This window comes from Palaemon carinicauda, chromosome 18 (genome assembly GCF_036898095.1).
Source record: "Palaemon carinicauda isolate YSFRI2023 chromosome 18, ASM3689809v2, whole genome shotgun sequence".
Lineage (NCBI taxonomy): Eukaryota > Metazoa > Arthropoda > Malacostraca > Decapoda > Palaemonidae > Palaemon > Palaemon carinicauda.
In genome coordinates this window covers 110395407-110413172 of record NC_090742.1, presented here as the reverse complement: position 1 = coordinate 110413172, position 17766 = coordinate 110395407, and the positions used below count along the sequence as shown (strand labels likewise).

The following is a 17766-nucleotide window of genomic DNA, read 5'->3' as shown; positions in this document are numbered from 1 at the left end:
GTTACTTTGAAGCAGTCTGCTCTGGCACTGTGCTATTCAACAGCTGAATCATGTTCTCTCATATGGTCCAGGTCTTACCATTCCCAAAAGATTGACTGTGAACTCAACAAAACCAGTTGCATCATCACAGGCAACCTAAACCAACACCTCTTCCAGCAATCTAAAAGCTTGCTGGAATTTGCCCACCATTCATAAGACATGAAGCAATCAGTAAGACAGAGAGAAGCATCTGTCTGCCAACAGAAACACTCTCCACTATCACAATGGGATGCAGCCAAAACTGAAGTCACGTTAGAGCTTCGTGACTGTTAACCACCTTGGCAACAAACTTTATTGACATTCGGATTGAAACGATAGATTGAGATTGACCAACTTCACAGTGAGTCTACCCCTCAGCCAAGTGAAAATATCCCCAATGGCACTTCCTTCAACCAAAAAGACTGGGTTGTACTCAACCATGCTATAGCAAAGTTAGGATGAACTGGGGATAATTTGCTCAGGTTAGGACTTTCTGCGAGTGCCCAGTGCACCTGCGGAGAGCCCATCTAATCTATGGATCACACTCTCCAAGGTTGCCCGAGAGGTCCTAGCTGTTCTGATGATGATCTTCTAGAAGCTAACCAAACTACTCTCGATTAGCTATTGCGGTGGCGTGGTAAGATATGGTGATTCAATTCTTCTGAGAACTCTTAGGTAACTTGAGTATCAGCTAAAGCAATCTCTCCCGTATTCTTTATGGAGGGGTTGCCGGTTCAATAATCACGACTTATTCCTAGCTCTTTCAAAAACATACACTCTCTACTTTGTGTTTCTTGTTTTAAAAACTGACCAAACCCACAATGATTGTCATTCATTCCAACTTTTGTTGCACTTCCATCATCAAGTAATATTTGTTTTCATTTATAGAAACTTACTGACTTTTTAAATACTGTACAAGAGAAAGGCCAAGGTTTGGGTGGATGGATGGAGTGAAGAAAGTTCTGGGTGATAGGAGGATAGATGTGAGAGAGGCAAGAGAGCGTGCAAGATAGGAATGAATGGCGAGCGATTGTGACGCAGTTCCGGTAGGCCCTGCTGCTTCCTCCGGTGCCTTAGATGACCGTGGAGGTAGCAGCAGTAGGGGATTCAGCATTATGAAGCTTCATCTGTGGTGGATAACGGGGGAGGGTGGGCTGTGGCACTCTAGCAGTACCAGCTGAACTCGGTTGAGTCCCTTGTCAGGCTGGGAGGAACGTAGAGAGTATAGGTCCCCTTTTTGTTTTTGTTTCATTTGTTGATGTCGGCTACCCCCCAAAATTGGGGGAAGTGCCTTGGTATATGTATGTATGTATGTACTGTATAAATAAACCTAATTCTATACACCCATAAAACAACTCAAGTAACAGACCACCCACTTTCTCCTTTACTGAATGTCAACTATAATAGATCACTTAGTTACTAGCAAAAACATGCATCTTTTATGAGAGTTTCCAAGTATACATATTGCAAATGGTAAACAAAGCAAAGTTCAATACTTGTAGTCATAAATTTGGTTACCACAATAAAAATGCTCAATTTTCTATTTCTAGGGTAAACATAATAGAATTTTGGTAAGTTTGTACTCATCTTGCTGACAAATGCTCAGGCACACAATTCTTAGTTTCAACAGCTGGATGTTGTGCATATTTCCAAAGGATTCAGACAGCTAAATCAACAACCTGCCACTACAAATGCTCACTGCCAAATAAATACTGGATATTATCCTTGACTTTTGCCTTTATTTAAAAGCAAATATCCTCTTCAAATTCATTTTGGTTAACAAAACCTTAAACAGTACTTCCGTGTCTTTTAACAAAGGAAAATAATGTACAGCAAACTTCATATAGTAAGGATTACTTGTACTGTATATAAAATGATAAATCATCAGAAATGTGATGAAAGGAGAAATAATGAAATGGTGTAAACTTGTTTTCTATTTGTTCAAAATACCATAAATATTTTACATATAGTGATTTCAAGAATAATCCTGAAATTTTGCATAGCTTCCACGCAAGGAGACGAGTAAAGGAATGAACAAATCGTAACTCAAAGAAATGTCTCATTTCCAAGATGGATAGAATCAAAATATGAATGTTACAAGGAATGAAGTACGTAATCTAAAGTCCCTCTTAAATTTGTCATGGTAAATCAGGCTTCACTTCTATGATAAATACAGTAAATTACTATTCATATACAGTAATGCAAAAAAAAATGTATCACTTACTTTATTATGAGGGAAAGAACAGCAGGCAATACAATTATCACTTCCACTTGCAGCTTTTGTATTGGCTACATCATCTGGATCTATTCTACCATAACGCCATGCATGTGAATCATCATTCTGTAAAACAATAATGTATCACAAATTTTTAAAATTAATATGACAAATTTGGAAGTACAGCAATTTGTATTTTTATTAACTATGCCAACCTGTATTCCTTTACATAGGAGTAGATTCATTGCAAGCTGGTTTATATGGCCATAAAAACTTGCACAGTTTTAACAACCTCCCTATGGGGGGGGGAGCCTGGGCCACCCGCATATTCACTACCGAGATGACTTTTGATTGCAAGCAGGACTTGCTGAGGGGAAAGTGATGGCAGAACAAGTATGTGTAAAGAACTTCAGGTTTATATGGTTAGGAAAAATACAAATTACTTCCAAATTCTTCATTTGTTCCCACACAAATACAAACCCTCGTTCTTTATGTAGGAGACTCACCTATAGATGGCTGGAAGTCCATTCAACTGGCTGAAAACTTTGCCCCAAGACTGCCATATCCAAGCTTAAGGAAGCTTGGGATGGGTATCCTGACACTTCATGAACCTGTTGGTTTAACAATACCAGAGAGGTCGACGGCCCATGCAATGGTCAGTGAGTGGGGAGCCACAGACACCAGAGGGGAGATGACCTCTGGAGGGCATCTGCAAGCATGGAATAGCTGAAGCTTCTCCTCCGAAGAAAAACCTTGGATACTCAAGGAGGGCCACAGCATACAAAGTGTGTCACTCATCTGATAAAAAAGAGGACTCCCCCCGAGGAGGAGTTCCTGACATTTTGCTATCAGAAACAGATGGCGCTACCTGCCCCAGGGGTTGCCCTAAGGTTAAAGGACCACTACTCTTACTCTATTGGCCCCACGAGGAAGCTAATGGAGCGGAGTCAGAAAGAAGAATACCGGGGATGGCAGAATGAAAGAATCTGCCAGTGCCTTCCTCGACTTCGAGGATGACCCCAAAGGCTAAAAATCCCTCTTAAGCTTTTTCTTCCTCCTCCTGCCGTAATTCTTTCACTGGGAGCAGCCACTCCTGACAATCATTACAAAAAGACACCAATAAGCAGGCATGCCCTTGGCATTGAGGGCAAACTGATGGGGATCCACATCAAGGGCACTAATGAAAAGTACCGTAGGTCTTGGGCAGCACTCCCAAATATTTCTGCATAAAGGGCGGTATCCCTGATGAAGAAAACACTCAAACAAAACATGCTGGAAAATAGAAAAGAATTAGTAAAATTCCACCAAAAATAGTTCCAGCCAGTGAGAGGTGTGCACTCACTGACGGCTGAAATCCGAGTTGTCACTGAGCTAATGAGAGGCAGTCACCTTCCCACTCCCGATAGGTAAATACCTGTCAGTTGTTTACACCTCATAATTTTAACCTCTGTGTTCCAGCTTCACTGTTATTCATTCTCGTTAGCAAATGATAATGGTTTGTATTTGTGTAGGAACAACTTGTTCTATATTAAGCCAACATGAAGTTGGTGTGGGTTCTTTTAAATATGATGGCCCAGGGAGTTAAAAAAGGAGGAAAAGATAAGAGACTATATCATCAGCTAACATACCTTCCTCTGTTCTTGGTTCCTGATACACTGGTATTGGAAAATATCCGGAGCATCCAAGTTATTCAAGGCATCAAAATCTGGCAGATCTCGAAAGGCCTGCGTGCAAAACACAACGTTGGGGCCATGGAGCTCACAGAAGTGACAAAAGGATACTATAGCATTCATAGTTGGCTTTCTTGGGTTTAGCTGTAAAAAAAGAAAAAAACTGTCAATATTAGGAATCTTATAGAGTCCTGTATAAATCTTATAGAATAATGTATTCACAAGTCATAATATTAGTTAAAATTTCCTAATTTCAATTTCTGCATAATAGGACTAAAAAACTTTAAAACTAATTTCTAATTTTCCTAATTTTCAACAGAGCTGAAATGGCCATTAAAATTGTTCACAAGGTACAGTAGTTAACAGCATGTGATGAGCAAAGGGTGAGTAGCAATGCCAACTATTTCAATTTCTCCATGATAAAATTTTAAATTTTAAAAGTAATATGTTATTTTTATTAATAAAATAAATTTTTGAATATACTTACCCGGTGATTATATAAGCTGCAGCTCTGCTGCCCGACAGAAAAACTCTACGTTCAAAATACGCCAGCGATCGCTATGCAGGTAGGGGGTGTACATCAACAGCGCCATCTGTCGAGCAGGTACTTAGTACTCCATGTAAACACAGAACCAATTTTCTCCTCGGTCCACTGGGTCTCTATTGGGGAGGAAGGGAGGGTCCTTTAATATATAATCACCGGGTAAGTATATTCAAAAATTTATTTTATTAATAAAAATAACATTTTTCAATATTAAACTTAGCCGGTGATTATATAAGCTGATTCACACCCAGGGGGGTGGGTAGAGACCAGCATTACTTGTTTACATTATTATGAGCTAAGTATTTTGTATTTCATTTTAGCAGTTATTCAAAATAACAAACATAAAATAAATAAGTACCTGGTAAGGAAGTCGACTTGAACAATTACTCAGCCTTTTTAAGTACGTCTTCCTTACTGAGCCTCGCGATCCTCTTAGGATGCTGAGCGACTCCTAGGAGCTGAAGTATCAAGGGTTGCAACCCATACTAAAGGACCTCATCAAAACCTCTAATCTAGGCGCTTCTCAAGAAAAGAATTTGACCACCCGCCAAATCAACCAGGATGTGAAAGGCTTCTTAGCCTTCCGGACAACCCAAAAAACAACAATAAAAAACATTTCAAGAGAAAGATTAAAAAGGTTATGGAATTAGGGGAATGTAGTGGTTGAGCCCTCACCCACTACTGCACTCGCTGCTACGAATGGTCCCAGGGTGTAGCAGTTCTCGTAAAGAGACTGGACATCTTTAAGATAAAAAGACGCGAACACTGACTTGCTTCTCCAATAGGTTGCGTCCATTATACTCTGCAGAGATCTATTTTGTTTAAAGGCCACTGAAGTTGCGACAGCTTTAACTTCATGTGTCCTTACCTTCAGCAAAGCATGGTCTTCCTCATTCAGATGGGAATGAGCTTCTCGTATCAACAGTCTGATATAATAGGAAACTGCATTCTTTGACATAGGTAAAGGTTTCTTAATAGCACACCATAAAGCTTCTGACTGTCCTCGTAAAGGTTTAGTTCGTCTTAAATAGAACTTAAGAGCTCTAACAGGGCATAAGACTCTTTCTAGTTCATTTCCAACCAAATTAGAAAGGCTTGGAATATCGAACGATTTCGGCCAAGGACGAGAAGGTAGTTCGTTTTTGGCTAGAAAACCAAGCTGTAAAGAACATGTAGCCGTTTCAGATGAAAATCCGATGTTCCTGCTGAAGGCGTGTATCTCACTGACTCTTTTAGCTGTTGCTAAGCAGACGAGGAAAAGGGTCTTTAAAGTGAGATCTTTAAAGGAGGCTGATTGTAGTGGCTCGAACCTTTCTGACATAAGGAATCTTAGTACCACGTCTAAATTCCAACCTGGTGTGGCCAAACGACGCTCCTTCGAGGTCTCAAAAGACTTAAGGAGGTCCTGTAGATCTTTGTTGTTAGAAAGATCTAAGCCTCTGTGACGGAAGACTGCTGCCAACATGCTTCTGTAACCTTTGATCGTGGGAGCTGAAAGAGATCTTTCCTTCCTCAGGTATAATAGGAAGTCAGCTATTTGGGTTACAGAGGTACTGGTTGAGGATACTGATACCGACTTGCACCAGCTTCGGAAGACTTCCCACTTCGACTGGTAGACTCTAAGAGTGGATGTCCTCCTTGCTCTAGCAATCGCCCTGGCTGCCTCCTTCGAAAAGCCTCTAGCTCTCGAGAGTCTTTCGATAGTCTGAAGGCAGTCAGACGAAGAGCGTGGAGGCTTGGGTGTACCTTCTTTACGTGTGGCTGACGTAGAAGGTCCACTCTTAGAGGAAGAGTTCTGGGAACATCCACCAGCCATTGAAGTACCTCGGTGAACCATTCTCTCGCGGGCCAGAGGGGAGCAACTAACGTCAACCTTGTCCCTTCGTGAGAGGCGAACTTCTGCAGTACCTTGTTGACAATCTTGAACGGGGAGAATGCATAAAGGTCTAGATGGGACCAATCCAGTAGAAAAGCATCTATATGAACTGCTGCTGGGTCCGGGATTGGCGAGCAATAAATTGGGAGCCTCTTGGTCATCGAGGTTGCAAAGAGATCTATGGTAGGTTGGCCCCATGTGGCCCATAGTCTCTTGCACACATTCTTGTGTAGGGTCCATTCTGTTGGGATGATTTGTCCCTTCTGACTGAGGCAGTCCGCCATGACATTCATGTTGCCTTGAATGAACCTCGTTACTAGAGAAAGGTTTAGATCTCTTGACCAGGTGAGGAGGTCCCTTGCGATCTCGTACAACGTCATAGAATGGGTCCCTCCTTGCTTGGAGATGTACGCCAAGGCCGTGGTGTTGTCTGAGTTCACCTCCACCACCTTGCCTAGAAGGAGGGACTTGAAGCTTTTCAAGGCCAGATGAACTGCCAGTAGCTCCTTGCAGTTGATATGTAACGTTCTTTGATTCGAGTTCCAAGTTCCCGAGCATTCCCGACCGTCTAATGTCGCACCCCAGCCCGTGTCCGATGCGTCCGAGAAGAGAACGTGGTTGGGGGTCTGAACAGCCAGGGGCAGACCCTCTCTGAGGTAGATGTTGTCCTTCCACCAAGTCAGTGATGACTTCATCTTCTCGGAAATGGGGATCGAGACTGCTTCTAGCGTCTTGTCCTTTCTCCAGTGAACAGCTAGGTGAAATTGAAGGGGACGGAGGTGCAGTCTCCCTAATGCAATGAACTGGTCCAGGGATGAAAGCGTCCCTATCAGACTCATCCACTGTCTGACTGAACATCGGTCCTTCTTTAGCATGTTCTGGATGCATCCTTGGGCTTGACTTGTTCTGGGGGCCGACGGAAAAGCCCGAAAAGCTTGACTGTGAATCTCCATCCCTAAGTACACTATAGTTTGGGATGGGACCAGTTGGGACTTTTCCATATTGACCAGGAGACCCAATTCCTTGGTCAGATCTAGAGTCCACTTTAGATTCTCCAGACAGCGACGACTGGAAGAAGCTCTTAGAAGCCAGTCGTCCAAATAGAGGGAGGCTCGGATGTCCGCTAAATGCAGGAATTTGGCAATATTCCTCATCAGTTTCGTAAAGACAAGAGGCGCCGTGCTTAGGCCAAAGCACAGGGCTTGAAATTGGTAGACAACCTTCCCGTAAACGAACCTTAGAAAAGGTTGGGAATCTGGGTGGATGGGGACGTGAAAGTAAGCGTCCTTTAGGTCTAAAGAGACCATCCAGTCTTCCTTCCTGACCGCTGCTAGAACAGACTTTGTCGTCTCCATGGCGAACGTCTGCTTTGTGACAAAGACATTCAGAGCACTGACGTCTAGCACCGGTCTCCACCCTCCTGTCTTCTTTACCACTAAGAAGAGACGGTTGTAGAAGTCCGGGGATTGATGGTCCCGGACTTTGACTACCGCTCCCTTTTCTAGTAAGAGAGACACCTCTTGCTTCAAAGCTAGTCTCTTGTCCTCCTCTCTGTACCTGGGAGAGAGGTCGATGGGAGACGTTGCTAGAGGGGGTTTGCGTACAAACGGGATCTTGTACCCTTCTCTGAGCAACTTCACAGATTGTGCATCTGCGCCCCTGTTCTCCCAGGACTGCCAGTAGTTCTTGAGTCTGGCTCCCACTGCTGTCTGAAGAAGGTGGCAGTCAGACTCTGCCTTTAAAGGACTTGGTACCTTTCTTCTTAATCCCACGTCTCCCTTCGGCACGAGCACCTCCTCTGCTGGAGGCTCTGCCACGAAAGGGCGGAATAAATCTGGACGCTGGAGTGTCCATCCTGGGTCTAGACACGGTAGGCAAAGGGGTGGCTTTGCGGGCAGATGACGCAACCAGGTCATGCGTGTCTTTTTGAATCAAGGAGGCAGCAATCTCCTTTATCAACTCCTCTGGGAAAAGGCACTTTGAGAGAGGAGCAAACATAAGTTCCGATCTCTGACATTGTGTTACTCCAGCTGACAAGAAGGAGCAAAGGTTCTCCCGTTTCTTGAGGACCCCTGAAACGAACGAAGCCGCAAGCTCACTAGAACCGTCCCGTATGGCCTTGTCCATGCAGGACATAATGAGCATGGAAGTTTCCTTGTCAGAAGGGGAGGTCTTCCTGCTCAACGCTCCCAAACACCAATCCAAAAAGTTAAAAACCTCGAAGGCTCTGAACACTCCTTTCATCAGATGGTCTAAGTCTGAAGGAGTCCAACAAATCTTGGAACGTCTCATGGCTAGCCTGCGGGGAGAGTCTACTAGACTTGAGAAGTCGCCCTGGGCAGAGGCAGGAACTCCCAAGCCGAGAACTTCTCCCGTGGCATACCAGACGCTCGATCTGGAAGAGAGTTTCGCAGGGGGAAACAAGAATGCTGTCTTCCCAAGGTGCTTTTTGGACTGCATCCATTCTCCCAACACTCTTAAAGCTCTCTTAGACGAGCGGGCGAGGACGAGCTTCGTAAAGGCAGGCGCGGATGACTGCGTGCCTAAAGCGAACTCAGATGGAGGAGAGCGTGGGGCTGCAGAAACAAACTGATCAGGATACATCTCCCTGAACAGCGCAAGAACTTTCCTAAAGTCCAAGGAGGGAGGCGTGGTCTTGGGTTCGTCGATGTCCGTATGCGGGTCGTCAAAGTGTGCAGCGTCGTCATCATCAGAGAGTCCATCGTCTGAATACTGAGGAGGAAGCGGCAAAGGAGTAGGAATCGGCTGGTCAGCTGAGTCCGGCAGCACGGGTGCATGCGTGACTGCACTGGACGCAACGTCATGGAACTGTTGCCCAGTCTGTGAGCTGGCAACAACCATAGCAGCACGGGGGCGCAAAGCGTCTACTCCTGACTGTCTAGTCTGCTGTGGGCGAGTAGTGGTAACCACACTGGGTTGCGGAGGTTGACGCACCGCGTCAAAACAAAACCACTTAGGTTGTTGTTGTAACTCGCGAACGTCAACGGAAGGTTCCGTGCGTCGCTGAACGTCAACATGCGGCTGGCAGGGTACACTGGAGCGCATGGGTGGCGGGACTCTCACAGCTGGAGTGCGGGAGAAGGTAGCCTCAGCGTCCACTGGACGCACAACCGTGGTTGGTTGTAGGCTAACGGGTGGTGCAGCGTCAACCTTCTCCGCACGCAAGTCCTGCATTAATGACGTTAACTGCGTCTGCATGGTCTGCAGCAAAGACCACTTAGGGTCTACAGTAGCAGGTGCGGCAACAGACGGTGTTACTGCCTGCTGCGGTACCGCTTTGCCTCTCTTAGGAGGTGTGCAGTCATCGGAAGACTGCAGCGAGCCCGAACTGACCCAGTGGCTACAACTGGGCCGTTGGACTTGCGCGGAAGGGACCGACTTGCGTTTAAGAGGCCGTGAGACCTTGGTCCATTGTTTCTTTCGAGAAACATCTTCCGCAGACGAGGAATAAATGGGCTCTCTTGTCTTCTTGTGGGTGGGGCGATCTTGGTAAGATACGTCTGAAACCACGGAGGGAACGTCTGTCCGCTGATTAAAGCCTGTCGAACCCTTTGGTCGTACGACATTGCTTCTCCCCTGGGCTTGGGAGCTTGCAAGAGGTCCCGGACTGGGAGGACGACAGGCACGAACAGACGAACCCTCAAGCGCAACACTAACACTTTCCACAACACTACCACTCACTTTGTCACTACCCACTGCACTCTTACACTTCAACTCCTTGACGTCTGCCATGAGTTGGTTACGGTCACTCGCCAATGACTCGACTCTCTCACCCAGAGTCTGGATGGCACGCATCATATCTGCCATCGAAGGTTGTTGAGTGCTAGAAGGGGGATCAGGAGCAACCACTACAGGGGAAGGAATAGGTTGTGGGGCATGAGGAGAGGAAATATCAACGGAGCGAGATGAACTTCTCCTGACTCTATCTCTCTCTAGCCTACGTGAATATTTCAGGAATTCGAGAAAATCGAATTCCGAAAGCCCAACGCATTCCTCACATCGATCTTCCAATTGACAGGTTTTATCCCGACAATTGGAACAAACGGTGTGCGGATCGATAGAGGCCTTCGGAAGACGCCTTGAACAGTCCCTAGCACTACACTTTCTGTATTTAGGGACTTGAGAAGGGTCAGCCATCTTGAATTAGTCAAAGGGGAATTCAAAATCTATCCAAAGTCGTCAACAAATAATCCAAAATCAATAAAAGAAATGCAAGGATGTATTGAAGATAACCTCTGCAAAGCGAAATCTAATAACTAGAAATGTGTACTTCACCAAAATCTGTGAAAACCAATCCAGTAAGCAACAGCGAATTTAGTAGGTCTTGCCGGTGGCACGACAGAGAGAAAATTGGTTCTGTGTTTACATGGAGTACTAAGTACCTGCTCGACAGATGGCGCTGTTGATGTACACCCCCTACCTGCATAGCGATCGCTGGCGTATTTTGAACGTAGAGTTTTTCTGTCGGGCAGCAGAGCTGCAGCTTATATAATCACCGGCTAAGTTTAATATTGAAAACTGTATTTTTCCTAGCAGTACAAACCTGAGTCCCTTGGAATGAGGAATGTAATCAGCGAGGTACAGTAAATAATGACATGTGATGAGCAATCGTGAGTAGCCCCACCAAGCCACCTGTCAAACGCTGAGGACTGAGAAGGGTTTGTGTAGTTATGAATAATAAAAATTAAAAGTACTTTTAAAATCTTTTAAAAGTATCTCACTAAAACCTTTCATTTGGAGGCGATGAAGAATAAAAGCCCTACTTGGTGAGAGAGAGACCTCAGAGTTGTGGAATCCATGCATGAGGGACTGACAGAGGAAGTTGGGCCACCAGGGTAGTTCTCATGGTACCCTAACAAGGAGCATCAACATTCAGATCTTCCCAGACAGTACCATCCTATACAAAATACTAGGTATGCAGTTAACTCTAATAGTCTTAACTTCTCCATAATGAGGCTCATTACTATACAGTATTCTATAAGTTTTATTCCAGTTGTAACCAAGTTGTGAAATGATCTCCCTAATTGGGTAGTCGAATGGATTGAACTTAAAAAATTCAAACTTTCAGAAAATGGTTTTATGTTGAACAGGGTGACTAAGTACAGTATGACAAATTTAAGTGCAGAAATTTGTATTTTTCCTAACTATACAAAACTTGAGCTCTTTATTAGGGATATACTTTTGGTGAAGCTGTAGGACTAGCCATAAGACTTTTAGCAAGGTGTAACTTCCCCACTGCTAGTTAGCAGGGATAGGGGGGCTAGCACCAGCTATCCAACTTACACTCACCCGTGTTGTCTCGTAACTTGATTAAAGGCAGGACTCGCAAGGGGGATAGGTGATGGCGGGCCCTTGTATAAAGAGATACAGGTTTGTATCATTAGGAAAAATACAAATTATTGTGTTTTAAATTTGTCATTTACTCCAACACTAAATACAAACCCTTTTGCTCTTTGACAGAGATGACTTGCCCTTTAGGTAGAAATCCTAACCAACTGCCTGGTTTTTGAACTAGGGGTTTTCCTGTATGTGTTCCACATGTATAAGGGAGAAAACCCAGACATCTCCCTTAACTCTACATGCAATAGCATGCTTTAGCAGCCAGAGTAATCTGTGAGATTGTGTGACACTAACAGTGTGACTAATCTAAACAAGAATTCTCAGAAACGTAGGAATCCTTGAATTGACTATATACGTTACCCAATTCTACCTCGCCAGAGGGTATGTTGCTATTATTTCTATACCAGATTACACAAGGGAAATGGTTTTACCTGCAGACAGAAGAGGCCAGCTTGCAGAGAACCATAGGTGCTGTTTCCCAAGAGAGGGGAAGATGAAAAAGAGAGAGAGCCAGTCATTCTTAACCATTCCTTCCACACTTAATACTGGGTAACCTCTACCCTCAACTATCTGCTACTTGTCCATCAAGGCACCTGAGGTATTTAAACTACTTGTTGTGCAGCTGCCACCGGGCCTATGGAGAACGTCTTCTTGTTTCTGTGGGTCATATCTTGCAGGTAAGGGAAGATGAAGGTCGTCTCACACTTCCACACACCCACTTGTAAGACCTGCATCACAGAGTAGTTTTTCTTGAACACTAGGGACATACCTATGCCCCTAACGTCATGAGCTCTCGGTCGTCCTGTTTGCGGGGAAGGATTGGGACTCAATGCTCGGTCTATGACCTTGTAAATCCAAGCAGAGATCGTGTTCTTGGTGATCCTACTCTTGACCTTCTCCATGCTGACAAAGCACACTGACACTTAGGGGCGAGCTGCTGCGGTTCTTTTGAGATAGTGCAGTACCTCCAACTCCTCACTGGAAAAAGTAACAGTTGATTAGATCATCGGTTACGTTACGAAGACTCGCAATCTAGAATGGCCCTAATCTAGGATCCGCTAATCACAGATTTTGAGTTTTGGCAATAAACTCAGGGACAAAGACGAGCTTCACTCCCACCCTCTCCTTGAATGGGAGACGTCGCAGTTAAGGTCACGGAGTTCCCTAACTCTCTCTTGGCTGATGCCAATACGAGCAGGAATACCGTCTTCAAAGTCAGGTGAAGATCTCATGCAAGGTGTAATGGTTCGGAGAGAGAGCCCTTCATGGACCAAAGGGCGTGAACCACGTTCCATGGAGGTGATCTAACTTTCGACTGAGGGCAAGTAAGCTCGAAACTCCGTATGAAGAGAGACAACTCCGTCGAAGTTGAAAGATTAACTCCTTTCAGTCTAAAGGTGAGGTTCAAGGCTTAGTAGCAGCCTTTCACCGTCAAGACAGAGAGGAGTTTTTCCTCCCGAAGGTATAAAAAAAATTCCGCTATTTTTGGAATAGTGGCATACAGGGGAGGGATACCACTTCCATGACACCATCCACAGAAGACCACTTGGTGGTACACGGCAGCTGATGATTTCTGGAGGTATCCGGACATCCTCTTCGCAACTTATAGTGAAAAGCCTCTCTGTGAGAAGAGATGCTGGATAGTCTCCAGGAGTTTCTCGGGCTTTGTGGTAGATGTTCACGTGTGGTTGTCTGAGTACTGTAGATTGTGTTGTGGGGAAGTTCCCTCAGGACTTCCATCATGAGCTGAAGAAGGTCCAGGAACCAGTCCGCATGATGTAATAGCGGAGCTAAGATGGTCATTGCTAGGTTTGTGGATGAAGCTTTTGTAAATCTAAAAATCACAGAACCTAAAATTCAATAAAAACAAAATAACGAATTACTTTATGAGCAGGATGCCAAATTTGCTTCTCTTCCCTGTAAAATAACCAAGAACAACACTTCAGTCACTGTAATTTTTGTGGTATGACATTATGAGTTTTTAGAAGCGTCTTAGCTATGCTCGGTGACACACATAAAAAGGATTTGGAAAGGACTGAAGTGAAGCACTTGAAGTGATAACAAAGGAAGGGGGAAATATAACCCCCCTATATAAGTTTCCATACATACAGTTACGTGATTGGTTAATGGAAAAATCCGTTTAACAGTGCGGCGTCTGTAAAGTAATCTTGAAGGGTAAACTCGTTCAGAGCAAGCATTTGCTACGTGAAAACTAAATTTAATACGGCACTAACAGGAAAAAAAAAAACAGAAATCACGGACAATTATTAAGATAAAGTGAAAGAAAGAATAAATATTTCATGGGAATACATTAAAATGTTGTAATATCAGAGGAAACGACTTTAAACTTGAGAAAATAAGAAATACACGCATGGGTTTTACATCAACGAATACATACAAACGTTGATAGGAGCATCAAGTTTTGTAGCATACTTGAATGTCACGAGTAAAAAGAATTATGTACACATGGATATTGCAACAACGAATACTGTACATACATACGGTATTAGATGGGTCAAATACAGTACTTGAATGTCGCGGGTAAGAAAACAAGTAATCCTATTGGTCAAAAAAAGGGGGGGCGGGGTTTACACGCAAAAGTTCTAAAACTGGTTAACACGAATGTACATTTGAACGAAAGGGAGCAAATACAACCGATTTTTAGAATATCAACGAACAAATTAAAAATATACCAATAGTATAGGATATGGATAATTTGTGCAGTTTTCCATGGATTTATTATACGTCCAAGAAAATAATGTATAGAGAAGAAAAAGTTTGATTTACCATTACAGTATATATAATTTTCCCAGTATGTTTTCCCCAACCAAAACCCAGAGTTCCCACTGGATATATTGTAGATATATACCGGTATACTACAGTATATTTCATTAAGTATTTATTTGTGGTGAAAATAAATGTCATTTAAAAAAAAAAAAAAAAAAACGCATTTTTCTGTATGAAAAAAGCTGTTCTTGGTAGGAAACTTTCCCCATCCATAACTATGATAAAACAAATTTCTTTTTTTTTTTATTATGATGACTGTTGTTTTATGAGGATGACTGGCAGAAACAACATTGAAAAGGTTAATATATGATACTTTAATTACTAGTGAAACTGGAATTCGCTATAAGAAATGAACGAGTGCTGGCTAGTTTGGTATTTTTCTCGATATGTTTAACCCTTTTACTCCCCGGCTATTTGGAATTTTCCAACCCTTAACCACCAAGGATCTTTTTTTTTAAGCCCATTTTGCTATATATATTTTTTAAATTGCTTTAACAGCCTTAATTTTGGTCATAGAGAGGTCAGGTTGGTCTCATTCTTTTGGAAAATGCCTGAAGTTTCTCAAAAATTATCAAAAATATGCAAAAAAAAATTGTAAATAGCAATTTTTTGCAAGGACGTACCAGTACGTCCATAGGGGTAAAGGGATGAGTTCTGTGAAACGTACCAGCACGTCCTTTGGGGGTAAAAGGGTTATTAGGGGCTTGGGCATAATAACTTACATATCAGTCGATTAAAATGTAAAGTATGTTTTTCACTCTAAGTCCATTGTTTACACCTGAGAGACTGAGGGGGGACTTATTGCGCATGCTTGGTTTCTGTGCATTTACAATGACATGTCTGTCAGGTGGTTTTTTAAACCAATTAACGGCTTACAAGTACTTTTGCATAAGTTCCCGAATGTTGTTCAACAACAGCCGTTTTTATCCCACCTTCCCCATCAGTTTCAGCTTCACCACCATCATGTAAAGACATCACCAGGAGGGAACTTGAGTGAAGTACATCAACCTATTTTAAAATTTAGTGCGACTTCATTTAAGTCGGCAATTGATTATGATGGAAATGCTTTCCGTTCAGTGTATAGGTATTGGCCCGGCTAGCGGCTGTGACCTGGGAAGGGTGGTCTGGCTAGCGGTTGTGACCTGGGAAGGGTGGTCCGGCTAGCGGTTGTGACCTGGGAAGTGTGGTCTGGCAAGCGGTTGTGACCTGGGAAGGGTGGTCTGGCAAGCGGTTGTGACCTGGGAAGGGTGGTCTGGCTAGCGGTTGTGACCTGGGAAGGGTGGTCTGGCAAGCGGTTGTGACCTGGGAAGGGTGGTCTGGCAAGCGGTTGTGACCTGGGAAGGGTGGTCTGGCAAGCGGTTGTGACCTGGGAAGGGTGGTCTGGCTAGCGGTTGTGACCTGGGAAGGGTGGTCCGGCTAGCGGTTGTGACCTGGGAAGGGTGGTCCGGCTAGCGGTTGTGACCTGGGAAGGGTGGTCTGGCAAGCGGTTGTGACCTGGGAAGGTGGGTCAGGGGGCTTGTCCCTGGCTAGGGGTAGTGACCTGGGAAGGGGGGTCCGGGGAGTTGCCCCCAGACAGGGGTTGTGACCTGGGAACTACTAAGTTAGGTTAGGTTAGTTGGGTTTGTTGGGTTAGGTGGGTTTGTTAGGTTAGGTGGGTTTGTTAGGTTAGGTGGGTTTGTTAGGTTATGTACCCTTTTACAAATCTCAATAGTGTTAAATGATCTTGTTTGGCCTGTTTTCAGCCACTTACATGAACGATATATCTTTCCAACTGGTTATCTAGTCCTTAATTTGCAGTTCTGATCATTATTGTTGCTTTAAATCACTCGTTTATGGCATTTCTCCACCAACCCCCCCAAAAAAAATCCCGGTTTCCCACTGGTATCCCCCATAATTGTCTTAATATAAAGGGGTCCGAAAACTCATGAACAGGTGGTTTGCCCCAATAAATATGCATAGAACACAAGATAACGCATAGGAAAAATATATGATTCATGTATTTGGCAAGAAATTAAAGTATCCTATACTGTATTTACCGTTGAAAAAAGTTGATTTAAATATCATACTGTACAATTTGACTGGTACGTGGAATATTTTGGTCTTTCAAACATAATCAATAATGATACCTGGCGCAAAGCCATAGCTTTTCAGTTATCATAGTTGATCCAACATATCTCAAAAACTATGGAGTTCTGCCAGATGTCATTATGAAAACTTCAAAACATCACAAATTACATAAGTTTTATTTTCTACAAGCTATTTATTGTACCCTTCTATCATTTAACCATGAATACTAAAAAGCCAGCATTTGTCATTTCTTATAGTGAATTAGTTTCACTAAAAATTACATTATCACATATTAAACCAGTAAACCATCAAGAAATATGTATGATATGTAATTTACTTAAAATGTGTTATATTGATAAAGTAATCACATCAGGGAATATGTATGACGTTATATTACCAAGAAATCCTTTAAGGAACATATATATGGCATTACATTAATACAGTAATCACTCAAGGAATAAGTATAACGTTATATTAACCCCATAATCCTTCAAGAAATATGTATGACGTCATATTAATAAAGTAATCCCTCTACGAATAATCATAAGGTGCTGACAAGGCCCAATTACGAAACTTCGGTGAATTTCACACCTACCAACACAGGTCGCTGTCACCCTTCATGTCACTCGTGCTCTTGCGTCTTGGTGATCAATTTGTGACACATTAAAATCCGGCCATTTTCATTACGATGGCAATTTTAGCGATATCAACACCTAAAGTCCCTGGTTTCAACAGAGACAAGTTATTCACTGAAAGAGTCAATGGTTGACAACTGACTGGTTCCAACTTCCCTGGTTACTAGTTTCTCCCTCCGCAAATTAAGCTTACGGCCACTCTATCTATTAATAGATGGGTGAAAAACTTCTAAGCTGATACTCAATAATGTAATTGGGCTTTTTCACTTAATGAAAATTTTAAATTTTACTATCATTTATTTCATTATACCTTGAAAACCAGAAATCAGGAAGTTCAAGTTTAGTAGTCATCGGAAGAATTTGTCTTTTCATCGGCACCTCCGTCCTTAGTTTTCTTCATTATTCTATTTCCTTGATTATCTTTTCAATTTTCTCCACACTTGGTATGTATATTTTTTCTGTTCCTTCAGACCTTCACTCAACTCAAAATTTATGATGGTTCGCTCCATTACAAACCTAACTCCCAACACAAACTCCATAATAAGAATAAATTTACAATTATCAAGACTTTTATGGGTTACTTATTAGATCTT

General features: G+C 43.1%; 1 protein-coding gene across 2 annotated transcripts in view; it reads right to left on the bottom strand.

Annotated features, from left to right (window-relative positions):
* The window catches only part of BHD (Birt-Hogg-Dube), a 61827-nt gene extending 44315 nt beyond the window's left edge, over positions 1-17512 (bottom strand). The window contains exons 1-3 of one of the 2 annotated variants that reach the window (XM_068392674.1): positions 17130-17512; positions 3862-4047; positions 2243-2359 (exon numbers count right to left, since the gene is read on the bottom strand). In XM_068392674.1, coding sequence (XP_068248775.1) covers positions 2243-2359; positions 3862-4026 — 282 coding nt within the window. In that variant the 5' untranslated portion in view covers positions 4027-4047; positions 17130-17512. The remainder of the gene's footprint in view (positions 1-2242; positions 2360-3861; positions 4048-17129) is intronic. The other variant, XM_068392673.1, reaches the window with a different exon arrangement.
* Positions 17513-17766: the final 254 nt, after the last annotated feature.